The 20,493-nt window shown below is 40.0% G+C and overlaps 1 protein-coding gene across 3 annotated transcripts in view; it reads left to right on the top strand.

Annotated features, from left to right (window-relative positions):
• RPGRIP1L (RPGRIP1 like) overlaps positions 1-9,155 on the top strand; it is a 95,334-nt gene extending 86,179 nt beyond the window's left edge. The window contains exons 25-26 of one of the 3 annotated variants that reach the window (XM_058708752.1): positions 5,129-5,262; positions 7,298-9,155. In XM_058708752.1, the coding sequence (XP_058564735.1) occupies positions 5,129-5,262; positions 7,298-7,473 (310 nt within the window). In that variant the 3' untranslated portion in view covers positions 7,474-9,155. Of the gene's footprint in view, positions 1-2,504; positions 4,768-5,128; positions 5,263-7,297 lie in introns of those variants that run through there. The other 2 variants (XM_058708754.1, XM_058708753.1) reach the window with 2 other exon arrangements.
• The last annotated feature ends 11,338 nt before the right edge of the window (positions 9,156-20,493 follow it).

Raw genomic sequence — 20,493 nt, 5'->3', positions numbered from 1 at the left:
ATTTATTTATTTTTACAAATTTGAACAGAATACTTTGCAATTCTGGTTCGGGAGAGAAGTGATACCCTTTTAAGAAGGAAGCACCCTGATGTCACTAACTTCCTGCTTTTGCGTGAGCTCCCACGTTGTACAGTTTGAGGAGTTACGTGAGGTGCTGCCCATCAACCCCTCTGCTGGCTCTCCTCCCTTGGTCTGGGTGGGCCCTTTATCTCTCTGTTGTCCTCTTCTCCTTGCCTTTGTGGTCCACAGATGACACAGCCTCAGAAACGGAGCTCACCCCTGCCCACCTTAGAAAGAGGCTCAAGTTCTCTGTTTTCCTAGAGGGCATGAAGTGAATGTTAAAGACATTCCATTTTTCAAAAGAGCCTCCAAACTAGCATTTGATCTTCTACAAAAGGAGACTGGAATTCTTAGTTCTTAGGATGCGATCGCAGCTTTTTCATTAACTCCTTGAAACACACATGTCAATTCTTTGGATCTCAGTTCTGAAGCGGTGCTAAAAAAAAAAAAAAACAAAACAAAACAAAAAAACAACCCTGTTAATTAGCCTGGAGCTCCGTTTTTTCCCAGCACGGTTGATAATCATTCTTTACCTATTTACTTTGTCTGCTTGAGCTTCTTGCAGAGCCCCCTCGCAAAGCCCCTCACATACCATCAGTCTCCCAGGGTTATCCCAGGTCCCAAGTGGTTACATGGCACTGACCATGACATCTGCTTCTCTGCAGTCAACAAGCTGGGTCATCACTGACCAGGACTGAGCTCTGTTCCCACAGACAAGCCCTGGGCTGGACTTCCCGATCTTTTCCGTCTCACTTGTCTACCTCTGTGTTCACTTTGTTTCTGGAATGTCAGAACCTGTTAGTAGCACCCCTCAGCCAGGGAGAGCGATTGTGTTTCCTCAAAAGTGTGTATTTTTTAAAAGACAGATTCTGCTTTAAATGTAGACCTGCCTTTCCTCAGAAGACCTTCTTGTAACCAAAATAGTATTAAAAATTTTTTAAAGTCCACAATAAATGTCATGACTCCCAATGACCCATCCTTGTTTCTCCAGATTCTCTAAATGACCCCTAGAGACACAAACGTTCGTGTCATTTTGAGAAAAACCGAGAGAGGCACTGTGGGTGCAGAGTGATGGCGGGCTGACGGGGGCACAGCAAATGCCCGCAGCTCTGAAGTGTGCACCACTAACCTCCGTGGCAGGAATGGGGCCATGATGGGAGAGAATGGCCAGGCCCACTTTTCTCCCTGACGGTATCCTTTTCTTCAGGAAAAAGGAGGAGTTTGTGTTTACATGTTTCCACAGCCAAAAGACCATTGTTATTCCAGTGAATGTTCCCACCTTTTATAAATACAGGTCACATTACCCCACATTATTTAAAGTATCTGCTAGTTTATAAGAATTCATTTTCTCAAGCAGCAACCCTCTTGGGTTTTGGAGATAGTTTACAAAGCCACAGTCAGACAAGTTTGGCCAGGGTTTCCTGACACACATAAAATTATGTACATTGATGATGAATTACATACAGCACCTTTGCATCTTGCCCCATGCTATATTTGCATATACAATATATATATATGCATATATTTGCATACATATTTGCATATATTCCGTCACTTTAAAATGGAACACCTGGGTGACTCAGTCCATTGAGTGTCATACTCATGATTTCAGCTCAGGTCAAGATCCAGGGTTGTGGGATTGAGCCCTGCATCGGGCTCCACACGTGGATCCTGCTTGAGATTCTCCCACTCTCTCCCTCTGCCCCTCCGCCCCCCACCCACATGCATATGCTCTGTCTCTTTCTTTCTCTCTCTCTCTCTCTCTCAAATAAAAATAAATAAATAATATGGAGGTAACACATTAAAGTGGGACTTTAAAAATTATTTATGTGAGGGGCGCCTGGGTGGCTCAGTCGGTTAAGCATCCGACTTCCACTCAGATCATGATCTCGCAGTTCATGAGTTCAAGCCCCACGTTGGGCTCTGTGCTGACAGCTTGAAGCCTGCTTAGGATTCTCTCTCTCTGACCCTGCCCCACTCACGCTCTGTCTTTCTCCCTCTCTCTCTCAAAAATAAATATACATTTAAAAAAGAGAGAGAGAGAGAAAGTATTTATTTGAAGTCCTAGCTTTGACACTGACTTCAAGTTCTTTTTTTGGTTTCATTTCTTCATTTCAGCTGTTCTGTTGAGCAGCTCCAACATGACATCAGAATTCTAATATGTAACCCTCACAGGTAACCCTTCAGCCCCTCTATCCTGTTTTATACAAACAGGAATTATTTCAGAATGAGGAAAGAATCAAAAATATTACACGATTTAAGGAGCTTTAGTGCTTTCTGATTTCCTCAATAACAGCAAGTGACATTTGAGGTCTAAATCTTGATGTCCAGCCCAGGGCCCGCCTTCTCCAGTAAGCCTTCTTCAGATGAGCCAGCCTTCAGTAGGATCGTCCATTTTGCAATTCATGTAGTAATTCAAAAACCGTTTATAATCCCCTATATAGGTGTCAGGAGCTAAATGCTGGACAAGGTGAAGTCCCTGAACTTAAACAGAGTTTACATCCCACTGAGGAAGGCAGACACCAACAAGTAAACCGATTACATATTACAATAAGTACAAAGAGAAAGTTAAACAAGTTAGAATAGAACGGTGAAGGCAGATCTAAGGAGGTGACAAAAAGCTGGATAGTGAGGGATGAGAGAACCCAGTCAGGTCATGAACAGCCTCAGGAACACCATTCATTCCAGGCAGAGGGAGCTCCAGGCACACAGGAAGACATAGAGGTGTGCGTCTAGGACCCGGCAGAGGGGTTAGCAAGGCAGATTTCGCTGGGAAAGGGAGAGTTTTGCAGGAGGAGAGGGAGGAAGCAGAGGCAGAAGCAGCCCGTGTGTCGCTTCCCGTCTCACCTCCACATGGGTACTTGGCATCGCCCCCCTGTGTCTGTCCCGGTCCTCAGACTGGGTCCTCTTCGGGACGCGAAACAAGGTGTCCACTCTGTTTTGGCTTAAAGCTGAGACATAAGATGTCTTCTGTACAGTTTAAACTAAGCCAGACTGTGGCTTTTACATTATCTTAGTGCACCTTCTTTCCTTTTCAAAGCTTGACTTCGCAGTTTCTTAATTTCCTATTTGACATCTCACTTGGCTCTCTGTAGAATTCAAAACAAGAAATACTGAATGTGGGTTTCTAGCCATTTCTCTGGCATCTAGAAAGGTTCGTTTTTCTTCCTTTTTGTCTCAGAATTCTAATATATTCAGTGGAGGTAAAGGTCTGCATTTGTAAAGCGATAGAGATATGATCCTTAAATATGAGACAGTACAGGAGGATAACACTTAACAATATTAGTGCGATCTGTACAACCTCTATTTTTCTGTAAGCCTTGTGGATGTACAGTGTGCATCAACTTGTTTGACTGATACAGTCATCGTATGATTTGGCAATTTCAGTCCTCAACAGAAACGAGCATTCCCCAGGTCTTCTTCTTCTCTTCCATTAGAAATGTAGAAGCTTAAGCAGTCCTACGTAGATTAATAATGATAGTCATAAAAGTGGAAACACTGTGTTTACCATGTTCCAGGCACTCTTTACATGTATCATCTCATTTGAGTGCCCGCAAGAGCCCTGAGATAGGCATAACTCTTCCCATTCTACAGATACAAGATCAGAGAGGTTAAGCAATGTGTCCGAGGTCACAAAGTTAATAGTAGGAAAGCAGAAACTGGAACTCAAAATGGGTGCCCTTAACCACTCCATCCTAATCCCTCTATTTTATGCATCATGTAAAGCATTCAGTGTATCCACTTAACAGACCAGCATCTGCACTCTTGACAATTATTGTGCGAATAGGTATTGCCTTTGATTTCAACCGAAGGGATTCGTAATCAAAATGTATTGCTGACTGATAACAGGGACTCCATAAAGGAATTAAACGTTGAATACTTATTTTCAGCAAGTTAGTTAAATACTATCATGTTTACCTATAAGCGTTTGGAAAAGATTTTCTTTGTGCATATGTTTCAAGGCATGATTTCTCGGAGACTTAGAATTTCATCTAAAAATGTTACCTAAGAAACAAGTTTCTTGTCTTGTATCTGATTTGGGATGGATACGTTCTGAAAATGGTTAAAATGGTAGTTTACGAGCATCCATGGTTTAAGTTATGCTGCCAAGACATATCCAAAGAGTACTTAACTGTAAATTCCTGTCATTTGGTCAATCCAAGTGTGTTTGGCCTCAGCACAAGCCACTAATTCAAATCAGTTCCATCAGAACCTTACAATTATGTGTCTAAAAGTAAAATAAAACTTGGATGCTATGATTGTGAACTAAAACATTGCTGAAGTAACACAAACACTTCATGTAGCTCTTGGGCAGAACTACCACATTTACCTGACGTGACTCAGGATGTTACCCGGCGAGTGCCGTGTCTGTGTTTCGCGGACACATATGGTTGGAGAGACTGCTTAGTAGTCACTCTGAAGGTGTACGTTTCTATAGAAAATGTTGCATTTCTTTTGAAAACGGGGCCCTGATCTCCCTGGTCCTTCTCCATTTGATCTTTCTAACTTAAAAATAGATGTGTCAGGGCACCTGGGTGGCGCAGTCAGTTAAGCATCCGACTTCGGCTCAGGTCGTGATCTCACGGTTCGCGGGTTCGAGCCCCGAGTCAGGATCTGTGCTGACAGCTCAGAGCCTGGAGCCTGCTTTGGACTCAGTGTCTCCCTCTCTCTCTCTGCCCCTTCCCTGCTCATGCTCTGTCTGTCTGTCTCTCTCTCTCTCAAAAGTAAACATTAAAAAAAAAAGTAAAAGTGTCAAAATATGCTCAGATAGTGCGTATTAGAGCGAACATCTGGTTCTTCTCTTTACCTAGTGATTTTCTCAGATTCAAGAGTTAAGTGTTAATCAGCACTTGGAAAAGTGGATTCGTGTTCATTTGAAGGCTGGGTGTGCTATAATAATTGTAATAGTTCACGCAATAACTTATCTAACCTCATGTAATTTGCTTTTTATTGGAATAATTGGAAACTTTGAGATTTCATACTTAGTGATAAAGCCCCATTTGGGAGTTGTGTTTCATGGTGATTTTTTTCGCACTGTGTGGTGATTCTCTGTTTTGTCCCTTCTCAGCATTCGCTTCACTGTGGTCAGCGACCCTCCAGAGGATGAGCAGGACCTGGAGTGTGAGGACATTGGCATAGTTGACATTGACCTCGCTGACATGTTTCAGGAAGGGAGAGACATCATCGAGCAAAATATCGATGGTATGGGTGGAAGGATTGCTCAATTTGTACAATTGATGAAATCCAAATTCTTTATTAAAACCTTCTTTTTAGTTGGCTGCAGGGACGTTGAGTCACACGCTGGTTGAATCCTTTGCAACCCAAGCTGACTTTTTCTTGAAGCTGGAAGCTTTTCCCTACAATCCCTCCTTTCCCCTCCCCCCTCTGCCCTCCTTTCAATCAACAGAAATTTTAAAATAATTAATTGCGCTTCACAAGGAATTACTCAGTTTGGTAGTGTTAGGGGTGAGTGTGTGACAACAATGTGGCCATTGGATGTTTTTAGTGTTGTTTATGGAAGCTTCCTGCTGTCAAGCCTTATTTCAGCCAAGGCATGTTATTCTGAGTCATCATTATAGTGTCTTTTGCAAGGCTTCTCTTTAATTCAGTGTCACAATCCAGTGATGGAGCCACTGCAGATAACTCCAAGTGGTACCAGTCACTTATTTCCTAGCAGGATTCAGGGAGGAGGAGAGGATTCCTGACAAAATGTACTCTCCTGGATTTTCACCTCAGAGGCATGAGTCCCATCGGTGCTTACTTTCTACCCTCTGTATCCTTACAGAACATATTTAGAACATGCTGAAGGAATTGTGCTTTATGAATCAAACTTTTAAAAATCATACCGAGGATGGCCTGGGTTGTTCACGGTAAATGGAGAACGGAGGCCGAGCTCTGGTCTCCTTGGTCACGTTAGCGGAGCCATGTCTGGGAAGCTGTCCATGGCTTGTTTACTCCTTTATTCATGCATTAAATGAACACTTATTTGAGCACCTCTTAAGTGCCAAACACTCTGTTACACCAGAGTTCATCTGCGGTTCACACGTCAGGCCGCCTGTCCTGAGAATGTGCTAGAAGATCAAGATCAGAAGTCCAGATCAAGCCAAATAATTAACCGAATCGGAAACCTATCCTGGGAAATCCTCATAAACCACACATATCACGTGACAGTTTGTCACAACTTCGTGTAGCACAGAAAAAAAGAAAAAAAGGATGAGAAGATTAAAATGTTACCCTAAACCCTCTTACAGACAACCAGAACCAAGAGAGTCTGACAAAAATGAGGAAAATTATCTCTGCTGTATATTCTTACTCCTTTCTGCAGTCAGTTTTGTCTCGCGACCCATCCTCTCATTCTGAGAGTCCCCGTATGGCCATACTCATCTGACGCAGCTACTGTGGCCATGTTTTGAAAGAGAGGCAAACCCTTAAACACTGGCCAGGTCAGGATTCTAACGCTGGGTTCTGTGCCAGACAAAGCAGCGAGGAGTCCCAACGGAGAGGTGTAAACTCAGGGGACCGAGCTGGGGACCGCTTGGGCCCTGTGACCTCCCGGTCTGCTCAGGTCAACCTGAGGCTTTGTATACCAAGTTGTGTTTAAAGGTTTCCTCAAAACAAGGATTTGGAATTGTCGTATGTTATCCCTTTTAGGCTTTCTTTATTCTAGCTTAGAAATTCCGATCCTATGTGCGAATCGTTTTCTTCCAGCCTTTCCATTAGGTAAACTTCAGGATAGATCATGAGTCTTAAGTCCACAAACAACATGTATGTACACATGTGATAGACCTGAAATGTGTCTCTTCAGACACACATGACAGGCTTTAAGTTTTAGATTTCTGAGATGCCAGTGAACTTTGGACTCTTATAAAGCTGTTTTCGCCTTTTCTTTTCTTTTTTTTAAGTTTGTTTATTTTGAGAGAGAGGGAGAGGGTGTGCGCCGCATGAGTGGGGGAAGGGCAGAGAGAGGAGAGAGAGAGAGAGAGAGAGAGAGAGAGAGAGAGAGAGAGAGAGAGAGAGTCCCAAGCAGGCCCCGCGCTGTCAGTGCAGAGCCTATCAGGGCTCGATCCCGCGAACCTTGAGACCATGACCTGAGCCGAAATCAAGAGGCGGCCGCTTAACCGACTGAGCCGCCCCAGCGCCCCTGTTTTCGTCTTTTCAACTCCTGTCTCATGTGGCCTATCTGAAGAAAAAAATCGGGTGAGTGATATTCATACTCTTCTGCTATTTTTCTCCCTAGTTCTGGATGCACGGGCAGACGGTGGAGGCATTGGCAAGCTCAGGGTCACAGTCGAAGCACTCCAAGCCCTACGGTCTGTCTACGAGCAGCACAGAGAGGACCTGGAGGCTGAAAGAAGCCGCTCCAGAGGCATCTCCTCCTCCCGAGTAAACACTCACATGAAAGCCCTGAGATGAGATCTTTGTAATCACTCTGGTGTATATAATCTATAATTCATGGGACGCGGGGAGGGGGAGGTCCGGGTCGGCAGTGTTCAAGTTTTGTATACTTTTTCATTTGTTTATTTTGCTACTCCCTCCTTCCCACGACTGCCACCCCTCGGGACTTCAGTTCTCCACCATGGGCAGTGCCTCCTCAATAATTCATACCTACATGATAGCATGAGAAAGCCCATTTGCATTTTCAACACTTTCTTATGAAGAACTGACATGCAATTCCCATTTTTATTTGTAATAAGCAAAAAGGATAAATCTGAGAAAACCTAGGAAAAAGACACACTTTTATGTTATCCCTAATCGTCCCACTAAATGGAATGCCTACGATTAGCCTCATTAAGAGTTTTATACTGTGAAGATTTTATTAGAAGCAATATATGAAAATTACTTGGATTAATGTGTTAATCTTCCTCTTTAAAATGCTAATATCCATTTTATGCACATTAAAGCTCAGTATGCATTTTCTTTGATGCATGCAGTTTCTATCAATTAAATATAAAGAAGGAGACTCGGCACCAACTTCTGAAATTACTTCAAGTTTTTGGTTTTCTTTCTTAAAAATCACAGCTCTTCCCGTTTGTATGGTTTTTATGTATTTGCGATGGTGATACGGGATCCAGGGACGTGAAATTTATACTTTGAAAACTTAGCTTATGACATAGGAAAAAAATTATTAAAAGTATGGTTCACATTCTGATATGCTTAGTTAGACCTGAAAGGAGTATCTTTTTTTTATCATTTTTTAAAATTTACATCAAGCCTTGTACAAAGGTGGGGTGGATCTGGATAACCAGATCCTCGAAAAGCCGCTCAGAAAGTTAATTTTCTAGCTTTTACCCAATCTCACTGAAGGATTTAATTGATATTTTTAATGGAGCCGTGAATCAATGCTGCAAAGGAATTGTCTCTAGAGGTCTAGGATATAATGCATTTCATTTTTTAATTTACTTTTTTATTTGTCATTTTCTTCAAAGGATTTTTATAGGCTGTGGGTTTTCACTGTTTGCAAACAGGCTATGTTCCTTCTTAAGCATATGTAAAGTATTCAGGGAGATAAGTAATTTATTAAAATCTACCTAATTTGCCGTGATATATTAAATCTCTGCTTCAGTGATCACAGACCATTTCATTTAGAGAATTAGGCATTCCCTCTTTGTGTGATTAAAGCTCTGGAAAATGAGTTCTTTGCTCCTATTTGTGAACATTCAAAGCCTGCTAATGGCAAGAAGATGGAATAGATTATGAGACAATTCATTACAGTTCAACAGAAAAAAAAAAGCAGCTATAATGCAAAAATGCAAGTATGAATATCTGCATATAGTTTGAACCATCTGTGCTCTAATGGCTTCAATAATGACTCTCGTCTTTAGGAGGCTTTGAAATGACATCCGTACAATATTAATTTGTTGGTGTACATTGTGGGACCAGTAGAGTACGATCTGACCGCAGAAATCTATAAATTCTGTCTCTACCATTGGGCCTCCCTGTCTGGGGCCCGCCATCTCCAAGAAGAATCTTGCTCTCATCAGACTCTGCAAATCTTCATAATAACTCATTCCTCTGGAACCTTCTAGAGACCGCAAACATCTGCAGACTAAACCTCTCCAATCCTAGTAAACAGCCACATGTTTGTTGTCACTTCAGCTGGCTCTGAGCTCATCTTTTTGGCCTCTCTTTCTAGCTTTCTTTGGCTTCATGCAGTTACGGTGTCATTAAGGCCCATAATATTCCCTGCAGTAATTTAAAACAGCCGGATTATACCCTGGGATTAACTGAGTGGTTTTTGAGACATTTATTGTGGTATTCTCCCAGGAGGTTTGTATTATTGTTTTAAAACGTTACATCCCAAACTAAATACCCTTTCTGCGGGGAAAAGAACCGGACCGCGCTGACTTCTTATGATCTTTAAGTGGAAAGGGGGAGTTTTTATCAGGAATCTTCTGAGACCTCGTCAGTCGGGTGGAATGTATACCTCAGACACGATTAGAGAACCAGCCGTGTTTCTGTCACATTCACGTTTGCTTGTATAGATTATCAAAGGTTTCTTTTCTAGCCTTAAAAAATTTCACCTTGCAACCACGTAAATTTTTACAAGTCTCCTTTTCTTAAGTAATTGAATAGCTGCTGACACATTTTCAAGTGGGTAAGTCGTACTGAATGCCATCATGGGGGTGCTTCAAGTGGGTTTCGGAATCAGTTCGAGAAGAGTTTTTTATCCTGTCTCGCACTGACCAGAGTTCACTGAAAAAAGTTCATCGCCTTTTGGATTATGGAGCAACGGTTTTCTCTTGGCGAGCCAGGCCTGTTCCATTCAGTATGGCTTGGGGGACAGGGTGCGGGCAGGGGTGCCGACACGGGCCTTGCCACACAAATACACCAGTTTAAGGCCACGCTTCTGTGAACTTACAGCCCTTGGTGTAAACGTACACAGTCCACTCAGCACTTTCCAGGGCTGTAATGCTTTTAGTTTGGAAATATAAATAGAGATGTGATGTGGTATGTGGGAGAGTGTCTTTTACATGGTTTTCTGCCTACTGTAGTAGAAATGTCAAATTCCCAGCCACTGTCATGAGAAGCAGTTGACAAAAATAAGTTTTATGGTTTACAGTGTGGTTGACATACAGAACATTTCTCTTCACTCTCAATTTCAACATGTTTTCCAAATTATCATGGTTTATTGCCATTTAACTTAAATTAGTTTTTTTTAAGAACAAATAGAGAATATATTTAATCAAATAAAGAACAGCCATGTTGAAATTCCGCCGTTCCCGCCATTCACTCGGTACCACGAAACACAGATCATTTCTATGTGTTGGGAAGAAGAGTAGGCTCAGAAGTGGTCACGTGACTTGGGGGTTTCTGCTCACACCCATGTTCCCTGCAACGAAACATAAATTATTTTAGTAATCTGACATCAATAGCTGTGACAATGAAAACCACTTCTTACACATGTTCTGACAAGAATCTGATTAACATTTTTGTGGATATGGAAAATAACTTTTTTTAGTCAGACTGCCACTCTTGCTGCATTTAGAAGGATTTCCTTCTTCACTGGATACAAAAATGTGTTATCATGTCTGTGAACAAATATGAGAATAAAGTGTCGTCTTTGTGTGGTACAAAACAACCAAGGGAGAGCTCTGGGGATATAAAATTATTGAGTGATTGACAATATCAGGATAATAATTCATCCCTAACTATGAGAGTACATTTCAATAAGTCACTCATGCCTGAAGGCCTCTGACTACCTTGACAAAGAAAAACTGAACCCGTGACTTATTATAGATTGGACAACATGCCTAATTAGATCCCTGAATGGGAGCAAACATCTCTACATCCCCTTTGTTCAGAACAAAAACAATCTCCAGGTCAACCGGAAAGCTCCAAAATATCAAAGATGTAGAAACAAGTGTTTTAAAAACTGAAAATACAGAATTAGAAAACATCTCCTCATCCTAATCTCTTTTATCCTGCAAGATAGATTTTTCACGTCCATTTCGAAGAGCCACCAGCGGACTGCACTTCACAGTCTAACCTGGAAAAATTGGGCCCATGCTCTGGTATTGTGACCCCTTTTGTTCTTACCCTTTCGTTTCCCATGTAACATTGACTCATGTCTTTAAACTGTGTTTTTCCTCCAGTTGTTCTGAAGTAAAATCTGGTTCTCTCAGACTTAGAATATGGCCTCTTTTCTGTGGTGGACGGCATTGTCTTCTGCCTTTTGCCCCTCCTCACTCTGTTGAGATTCACCTTCCTCATCCCTGTAACAGCATCACCCCTCTCTTTACTGAGCACCATTAGTTTCCTTTATAAATCAAATTCACCCTCTTGATCTTTCTATTTCTGTCATCTGTTCTGTTTACACATATTCATTCAACTAAACATTTCCTCCCACCTGTCTCCCTCTACTCATTTTTAGTTAGTCAAGTCACATTTTTTTTCCTTTCTCTTCTCTTGGTGCTACTTCTTTAGACACCAGCATCTGTGACATCTCCAATGACATTCCCAAAACCTGCCCTTGTGTGACGACTTCTCTTAATTTACTGTGATGGGGGGGGGGGGGGCACTTTTAATCAACCATTATGAAACTGAGCAAACAGCAAGCTAATTTTTGTGTCTTTGCTTTTGTAGCGAAGTAACAGAGGCTGGAACTCAAAAAGCTCTCTGGAATCACTGGTAAGGAGCTGAAGCATAAGGAATTTTTTTTTTTTTAAGGAAATGTGTCATTAAATCAAGCTTTATGTGGCATAAATGTGTTTTGTCCTAGTTACACGTGCCATCATTAACCATAGGGGAAATTAGATAAATTTAAGGAAAAAACTGAAGAGACTATACACAACCCAAGATTAGGGAGGCTTTTCTAACCAAGAGAGCAAAGACAACCTATAAAACAAGAGATAGATGTCTTGTGTAAACATCGAGGCCAGGTAACACAAAACAGAATTCAAGGTGGAAAACGAGAGACAAGGACTATTTATACCGGTAAAAGGAAAACAGGTCAAAGATATAATGAACTTGAGCAGTTACACACCTAACAGTACAGCTTCAAAATATGAAGCAACAACCTGACAAAACTGCGGACAAAATATTGCGGCCACATGAGTTTTACTAGATTTTAATTCTCAGAGAGTGATAAATCAAAAAAGTTTTTTTTTTTTAAGTCTAGAGGATGTGCTTAATATGTTTACCAACCTCAAGCAAATATAGAATGCAAATGGAAAATTAAAAAAAAAAAATCAACCATGTACTCAGCCACAAAGGAAGTCTCAATTTCCAAAGAATTGAAATCTTGTAGACTGTTTCTCTAAGCAAAATGCAGTAAAATTAGAAAGCAGTAAAAGGATAATTAAAACACAATCCTATCAAAAAGTTTAAAAGATGTGTTATTATTGTTCTGCATCCTAATAGGACAAGAAATTACCCGTTCCTACTACATAACTAGGAGAAAGAAAGTTCTACGGACTTCACCTTACATGTGAGTGGAGGAAATAAACCTCAGCTCAGAAGCCCACACTAGAGGAGGAGCAAGGCAAGGGTTGAGCATAAGAGAAGTGAGTGTGACAGGATTCTAGTGGCAGCAGAACTCAGACAGCATCAACTCAAGGTCCCTCAGTAGGGCGAGGGCATGCTGAATGGGGAAATGCTGAGAACATGTCCAAGGCCTGGTGGGGCAGTTATTAGCTACTGGAAAAATGAAAGAAAGGCGCTTGAGAAGTACATAGGACCAGAGGTAGTAACCTTGGGAAGACATCTGGAAGAGAGGGAAGCACTTTGACATGGGGAGGTATCCTTGGAGACGTGATAGTGAAATGAAAGAAAGAACCAGCTAAAACTATGGGCCCCAATGAAACAAGATAGTATCACTAAATGGTATTATCATTAAAAAGAAATAATTTATTAAAGAAGCTTCACTGCAGCCACAGAAGAGGATAGTCTTGAGCTAAGAAACCCTGTAAGCTACCCAAACCTCTTCCCGGTCTATTGGATTATCCTCTCTGGCCTGTCCAGGAAAATCCAAAACAAATCAGTTTTACTTAAACTGCCCTGTATCCATATTGCATGAGAAGAGAAAAAGAAACCTAATGATGAATTTGATGGTTTGGATTAATTAGCCTTCCTGTGAGAACAAGTAGAAAATCTGACTTTATATACACACACACATATTATATATGAAGTGTTTGGAAACATCAAAATGCCACCAGCTACCTAGGCTATAGGAACTCACAGGAACAAGATGTGGGAACAGAGGAAAACCAGAAGGTGAGCCAGGCATTAAAGCCAATTTGCTTCTAGAGGCATCTGCCAATTTGAAAGCATGAGTGAGAAGCTGAACAGAGCTTTCAACAGATTCATGGGACTTTGAAGAACAAAAATTGGAAACTTAGAGTCCACCAAAGACAAGAATTGAGAGCCCCCAGTAAATCCTTCAGGCTCAAATCATTCCTGCATTTTTTACGTACAATGTTTAGTTCACATTAAAAAAAAAAAACTAGGCACATGAGGAGACAAGATCATGTGACCGAAGACTAAGACAACAAACAAGTGAAATTGCCTCAAGTAAATCAGAAAAAGGAGTCATCATCCATGAACCTCAAAAAAAAAAAAATGTTTAATATGTTAATAGAGTTAAAAGACAATCTTAAGAAATTTGACATGGAAATGGATGTTCTTGACCGAAACCAATTGGAAATTTTATAAATGAAAATTACAAATAAATTAAGAATTCACCAGGTGAGTCTAACAGCAAATCAGACACTGAAAGATGACTTATTGAACTGTGAAAAAATTTATTTTAAAAAAATATTTATTCCGGGGCACATGGGTGGCTCAGTCAATTATGCATCTGATTCTTGATTTTGCCTCAGGCCCTGATCTCATGGTTCATGAAATCGAGCCCTGTATCAGGCTCTGTGCTCTTAGCACAGAGCCTGCTTGGGATTCTCTCTCCCTCTCTGCCTCTCCCCACACACGCACATGTGCACGCTCTCTCTCTCGCTCTCTCTCTCAAAACAAATAAACATGAAGAAAAATACAGATATTTCATCTTTTTAAAAAAAATATCCATTCTTGGGCGCCTGGGTGGTTCAGTCAGTTAACCGTACAACTTCAGCTCAGGTCACAATCTCTCAGTTCATGAGTTCAAGCCCCATGTCAGGCTGTGTGCTGACAGCTCCGAGCCTGGAGCCTGATCCGGATTCCGTGTCTCCCTCTGTCTCTCTCTGCCCCTCCCCTACTCGCACTCTGTCTCTCTCTCTCTCTCTCTCAAAAATAAATAAACATTAAAAGAAATTTTTAAAAAATCCATTCTGATGCATGGAAAGTAACCAAAAAAGGGGAGGGTGGGTATTACAAGACATAGGAATGTATGGAAAGTTGTACCTATAATTGAAGTCCCAGGAGAGGAAAAAGAGGATTAGAATCAATATTCCAAGAGATAATGACTAAGACTTTTTCAGAATACATATGAGGCACAGATACAAGAATGACCTCATTCTGTATGCCCAGGCTTGGTAAACACAAAATCACTGAAGACACATCCTTGAAAAACTGCTGAAAACCAAAGGAAAAAAAAAGTCTTAAAAGCAGTCGGAGACCTAAGACAACACTAAGACTGAGAGCTGACTTAGCTGAGACTCTGGAAGCCATTAGAAAATGGTAATAAACCCTTCTTGGGCCCTACCTCTTCTCCCTCCTTTATTCACAAACCACCCCAGGGGACTTGACCAATGGGAGCCAGGAACCAGTGGATAAATACTCCCCCTCTCCATGCCTCTGGCAGACAGTCCTGAAGTACATTCTATAGGGATCCGGCAGGAACAAGCCCCATCACTCACAGAAATGATCAGCTTGCCAATACAACTTTGCATTGGCTTTTCCGTTTCATTTCTCCCAGTCCCTCCTAAATTCTGGGGTCATTTCCCAAATAAAATTCCCACATGCCAAGTCCTTGTTCCAGGCCCTGCTTTGGGGGCACCCAGGCTGAAAGTAAGTACTAGGAGTGGCCCTAGAAAGCAGAACATTAGGATGGGACTCTGAAAAGGGGTCACTGACTAATCAGATGGTAAAAAGGATGACAGTATTTATGGCAAACGGTGTGATAAGCTCTGGCATGTGATAGATTCTTGATGACAGTGGATTAAGGTCAGAGCAAGGGGAAAGTGAAGCATCAGGTTATCAGCTTATCTACTTTACTAAATTTACGTGCTACTTCAACTTTTTTTTAAGCTTAAGAAAAACTTCAGTAAATGACAAACTCCAGAAGGCATAAAGAAAACCAGCCCTGATGCAAAAGAAAATATAATACCATATTCCAACATGAATTAATTACCATTAAACAAGCAATTGCAGATGCTGGGAGAAGACGTAGATCAGGGATTTGAAAACCCAAAATAGAAACTGACAAACTGGAACTAATGGGAACTGATGTTAGGAAAGAAACGAAAACTTAACCTTGAAATGACTGAACTAGAAGGTACCTGAGAGGAAATAAATATGGCTGAAAGTCGACGATGGAAGGTAATGGGTAGAAATGGAAGGAGCCAAGAAAATGAAAGAGGCAAAAAGATCCCGTGAGAAAATGAGAGACAGATAATAGGCAAACATAAGTGCAGTTACAGATGCCAATGAGAAAATAGTGAAGTAGGACAAATATATAATACTATAATTCAAGAAAGCTTTCCTGAAGTAAAGGTAGACCTGAATCTACACATTGAAAGGGCCCACCATGGAGGAAAATTGCTTCTAAATAGTCAACTCTGAAACGTATCTTAATAAAACAACTACACATTAAAGCCAAAATAAAGAAAAAATAATCCTTTCTGGTCCTCTAGGCAAAAAAAGCAAGTATGTATGTATGTATGTATGTATGTATGTATGTATGTATTTAATTTAAACTTAAATTCAAGTTAGTCAACATACAGGGCAGTCTTGGCTTCAGGAGTAGAACCCAGTGATACATCTCTTACATATAACACCCAGTGCTCATCCAAAAAAATGCTCTACCCAATGCCCATCACCCACCCAACCCATCCCCCCACCCACCGCCCCTCCAGCAACCCCCAGTTTATTCTTTGTATTTAAGAGTCTCTTATGGTTTGCCTCCCTCTCTGTTTTTATCTTATTTTTCCTTCCCTTCCCCTATGTTCATCTGTTGTGTTTCTCACATTCAACATACGAGTGAAATCATATGATATCTGTCTTTGACTTCTTTCGCTTAGCATAATACACTCTAGTTCCATCCACATTGTTGTACATTGTTGTAGATGGCAAGATTCATTCTTTTTCATCGCTGAGTAGTATTCCATTGTATATATACACCACATCTTCTTTATCCATCCGTCAATGGACACGTGGGCTCTTTCCATAATTTGGCTATTATTGATAACACTGCTATAAACATTGGGGTGCATGTGCCCCTTTGAATCAGCATTTTTGTACCCTTTAGATAAATTCCTAGTAGTACAATTGCTGGGTTGTAGGGTAGTTCTTTATTTCATTTTTTTGAGGAACCTCCATACTGTTTTCCAGAGTGACTGTACCAGTCTGCATTCCCACCAACAGTGCAAAAGTGTTCCCCTTTCTCTGAATCCTCACCAACATTTGTTGTTTCCTGAGCTGTTAATTTTAGCCATTCTGACAGGTGTGAAGTGGTATCTCATCACTCATTATCAGGGGAAAACAAATCAGAACAAGTCTTTTATAATGAAAACGAAGTCAGGTTGGCATTAGATTTCTCAAGAGCAACTTAGGAAGCAATGCCTTGGTGAAATAGTCTTACCAAGGTAAAGTGTGAACCAACAATTTTTAGTTCAACTCAGCTAATCTTTCAAATATCAAGGCTATAGAAGAACAATTTTCATCATGGTGAAATTCATATAACACAAAATTAACTATTTTAAAGGGAACAATTCAGTGGCATTTAGTATATTCACAATGTTGTTCTATCTAGTTCTAGAACACTTCATCACTCCAAAATGAAGCCCTGTATACATTAAGTATACCCTGTATACCCTATCAGCCCCCTCCCCAGCCCTTGGCAACCACCAATCTGCTTTCTGTTTCTATGTACTTGCCTATTTTGCATATTTCACACAATATGGAGTCATACAATATGTAACCCTGTTTGCCTTCTTTCACTTAGCATACTGGTTTTCAAGGTTCGTCCCCATTGGAGCATGGATCAGTACTTCATTCCTATCTATGGCTGAATAACCTTCTATTGGATGGATAATCAAAATTTGTTTACCCATTCCTCCAGTGATGGACACTTGGGTTGTCTCTACCTTTGGACTACTGTGAATAGTGCCGCTGTGAACGTTTTTGGTGCAAGGATTTGCTTGAGTACCTATTTTCAACTCTTTTGGGTGTAGGTCGAAGCGGGTCATGTGATAATCGTATGTTTAACTTTTTGAGGATGTGTTTCCTACAAGAAATGAACCATTTTACATTCACACTAGCAGTATACAAGGATTCCAATTTCTCCACATCCTTGCAACATGCGTTACTCTCCCCTTTCCATTTTTAATAGCCATTCTTAGGAGTGTGAATTGGTATCTCATCATGGTTTTGATTTGTATTTCCCTAATGACATTGAGCATCTTTTCGTGTGCTTGTTTACAGAAGAACAATTGCAGACATGCAAGAATTCAGGGAATATTGTACTCGAGCTCTTTGTGAGGAATCTATTAGAAGACCACCTTCATCCAACTAAGATGTGAATGAAGAAACTGTTAGAACTAGTGGTAAGCATGAACTATATTTTACTACAGACCTTCTACCTACCAATATATATACCAAGAATAGTATATAGAAGTTATGTGCTTTGATGAAGTAGATAATTTTTTCTAGTAAGAGAAAAAGGGGAAAAAATGGAAAAGTAACATAAACTCATTAACTTCACATAGATTATAGGTAAGGACCAAAGAGACCATGTAAAGCAGACAAACCACATAGTAGAAACCTAAATAAAGAAAACATGAGCATTATATAAATATATTAGATAACTACTAAAACAAAAACACAAGTCATTTTAATCACCAACATTTTTTTTTTATTAAAAAGCAAAGAAAACAAACCAGAGAATGAAAACCACATGGTAAATATCCATAGTAAATGCAACACAAGATAATCAGACAGGGCTAAGATCAAGTATTTAAGTTGTAACCATAAGTGCGAATGGTCTGAACAAACTTGTGAAAAGAAAACTATTTTCAGATTGTCTTATAAGACAAAACTCAACTGTGTACTATAAGAGATACTTCGAAAACAAAGTGCAATAAAATTTAAATGATGGGCCAAACTATGCCAGACAAGTGCACATAAAGCAAGCCAGGATTGTGAACTTGATATCTGACAAGACGAAATTCGTGAAGGGAAAAGTGCTTAATGAGACAAAGAAGGACACTTTAATAATAGTGAAGGCCGTACTTCACCGTGAAGATACAAATGGTATCAATAACTGTGCATCAAATAACACAGCAGCAACCTTCATAAGGCATAAATACAGGAGATAAGAGAAACACATGGAAGTACATTAATTAGAACAGACTATAGATCAACTCTCAGTTCAAGACAGGGCAGATTGGAAAAGCAATTATACACACACACTCACACACACATATATAATCTAAACAACATAATCCCAAGGTAGATCTTATGAATACATATTGAACCCTTTACCCTTATGAAAGAGAATATTTCTTCTTTTCAAATACATGTGGAACATTCAAGAAAATTGGCCATATGTGAGATCACCGAGAAATTTTCAATAAATTCTTTCAAATAAACATAATGCAAACCAACAACATTGTCTTATCACAATGTAATAAAATGGAAAATAAAATCAAAAGGCACAAATTCTTTTCCATCTGGAAATAAAATGTTATTAAGCAGTTCCTTAGTCAATGGAGAAATATAAATTGAAATTGAACAGTTTCTTAGAAAAATAATGATTATGAAAAACCCTGTATATCCGAATCTTTGAGATACAGTTAAAGCAAAGAAAATACATAGATTAAACATAAGAATGAAAACAAAAGTGTAACAAATGAAATATCGATCTCAAAAGTTAAAAGGGGGACAAAAAGTAACTCTAATGAAAGTAGAGAGAAGGAAATAGTAAAAATAAAAGCATGAATGAGTTAAAAACCAAAAGTAGAATTAATAAATAAAATACTTCTATGAAATAATCAACAAACTGGACCTAATCATTATAAAAGAGAGAAATCACGAGTACAAATGAAAATAGGATGGGGCACCTGGGCGGCTCAGTTCGTTAACCGTCCAACTTCAGCTCAGGTCATGATCTCACGGTTCATAAGTTCAAGCCCTGCATCGGACTCTGTGCTGACAGCTCAGAGCCTGAAGTCTGCTTTGGATTCTGTGTCTCCCTCCCTCTCTGCCCCCCCCCCTTTTATTCTACTCTCTCTGTGTGTCTCAAAAATAAATAAATATTAAAAAGAAAATAGGACAATGGGAGATTATTTGGGTTATTTTTAAACATCATGAGTCTAAATTGCATAATTCTTCGAAAATATTTTGAAAATCTAGATGATATAGCTAATTTTCTGAAAAATACAGCTTTTCAAAATTGAGCCTGGTAAAGAAAGAAAGCTTGAAAGATCAATTTCCACAGAAGAAATAAAGTATTATAATACTAATTCCAAAAAGCACCAGGCTCAGAAGGTTTTACAAGTGAATACTAATAGCCTTCAAAGACTAGATCATTTTAATGCTATTCAGAGTGTTCCAGAGATATAAAAAGAAGGAAAACTCCCCTAATCTTTTTTTTTTTTAATTTTTTTTTCAACGTTTTTTATTTATTTTTGGGACAGACAGAGACAGAGCATGAACGGGGGAGGGGCAGAGAGAGAGGGAGACACAGAATCGGAAACAGGCTCCAGGCTCTGAGCCATCGGCCCAGAGCCTGACGCGGGGCTCGAACTCACGGACCGCGAGATCGTGACCTGGCTGAAGTCGGACGCTTAACCGACTGCGCCACCCAGGCGCCCCTAATCTTTTAAAGGACTGTATACATCAGAACAGCTTGAGAAGGATAGGTATTATCTCTGCTTTAAATGTCTAGTAGAATTCCCCAGGGAAACTGTCTGGTCCTGAACTCTTATTTATTGGGAGATTTTTGATAACTTATTCAATTTCTTTGCTGCTTATGGGTCTGTTCAAGTTTTCTATTTCTTCCTGTTTGAGTTTTGAAGTGTGTGGGTGCTTAGGAATTTGTCCATTTCTTCCAGGTTGTCCAGTTTGTTGGCATATAGTTTTTCATAGTATTCCCTGATAATTGCTTGTATTTCTGAGGGATTGGTTGTAATAATTCCATTTTCATTCATGATTTTACCTATTTGGGTCATCTCCCTTTTCCTTTTGAGAAGCCTGGCTAGAAGTTTATCAATTTTGTTTATTTTTTCAAAAAACCAACTCTTGGTTTCATTGATCTGCTCTACAGGTTTTTTTAGATTCTATATT

The sequence above is a fragment of the Neofelis nebulosa genome, chromosome 17 (genome assembly GCF_028018385.1).
Source record: "Neofelis nebulosa isolate mNeoNeb1 chromosome 17, mNeoNeb1.pri, whole genome shotgun sequence".
Taxonomy (NCBI): Eukaryota; Metazoa; Chordata; class Mammalia; order Carnivora; family Felidae; genus Neofelis; species Neofelis nebulosa.
The sequence above is the reverse complement of the archived record's forward strand: the minus strand, read 5'-3'. Positions and strand labels throughout refer to the sequence as shown.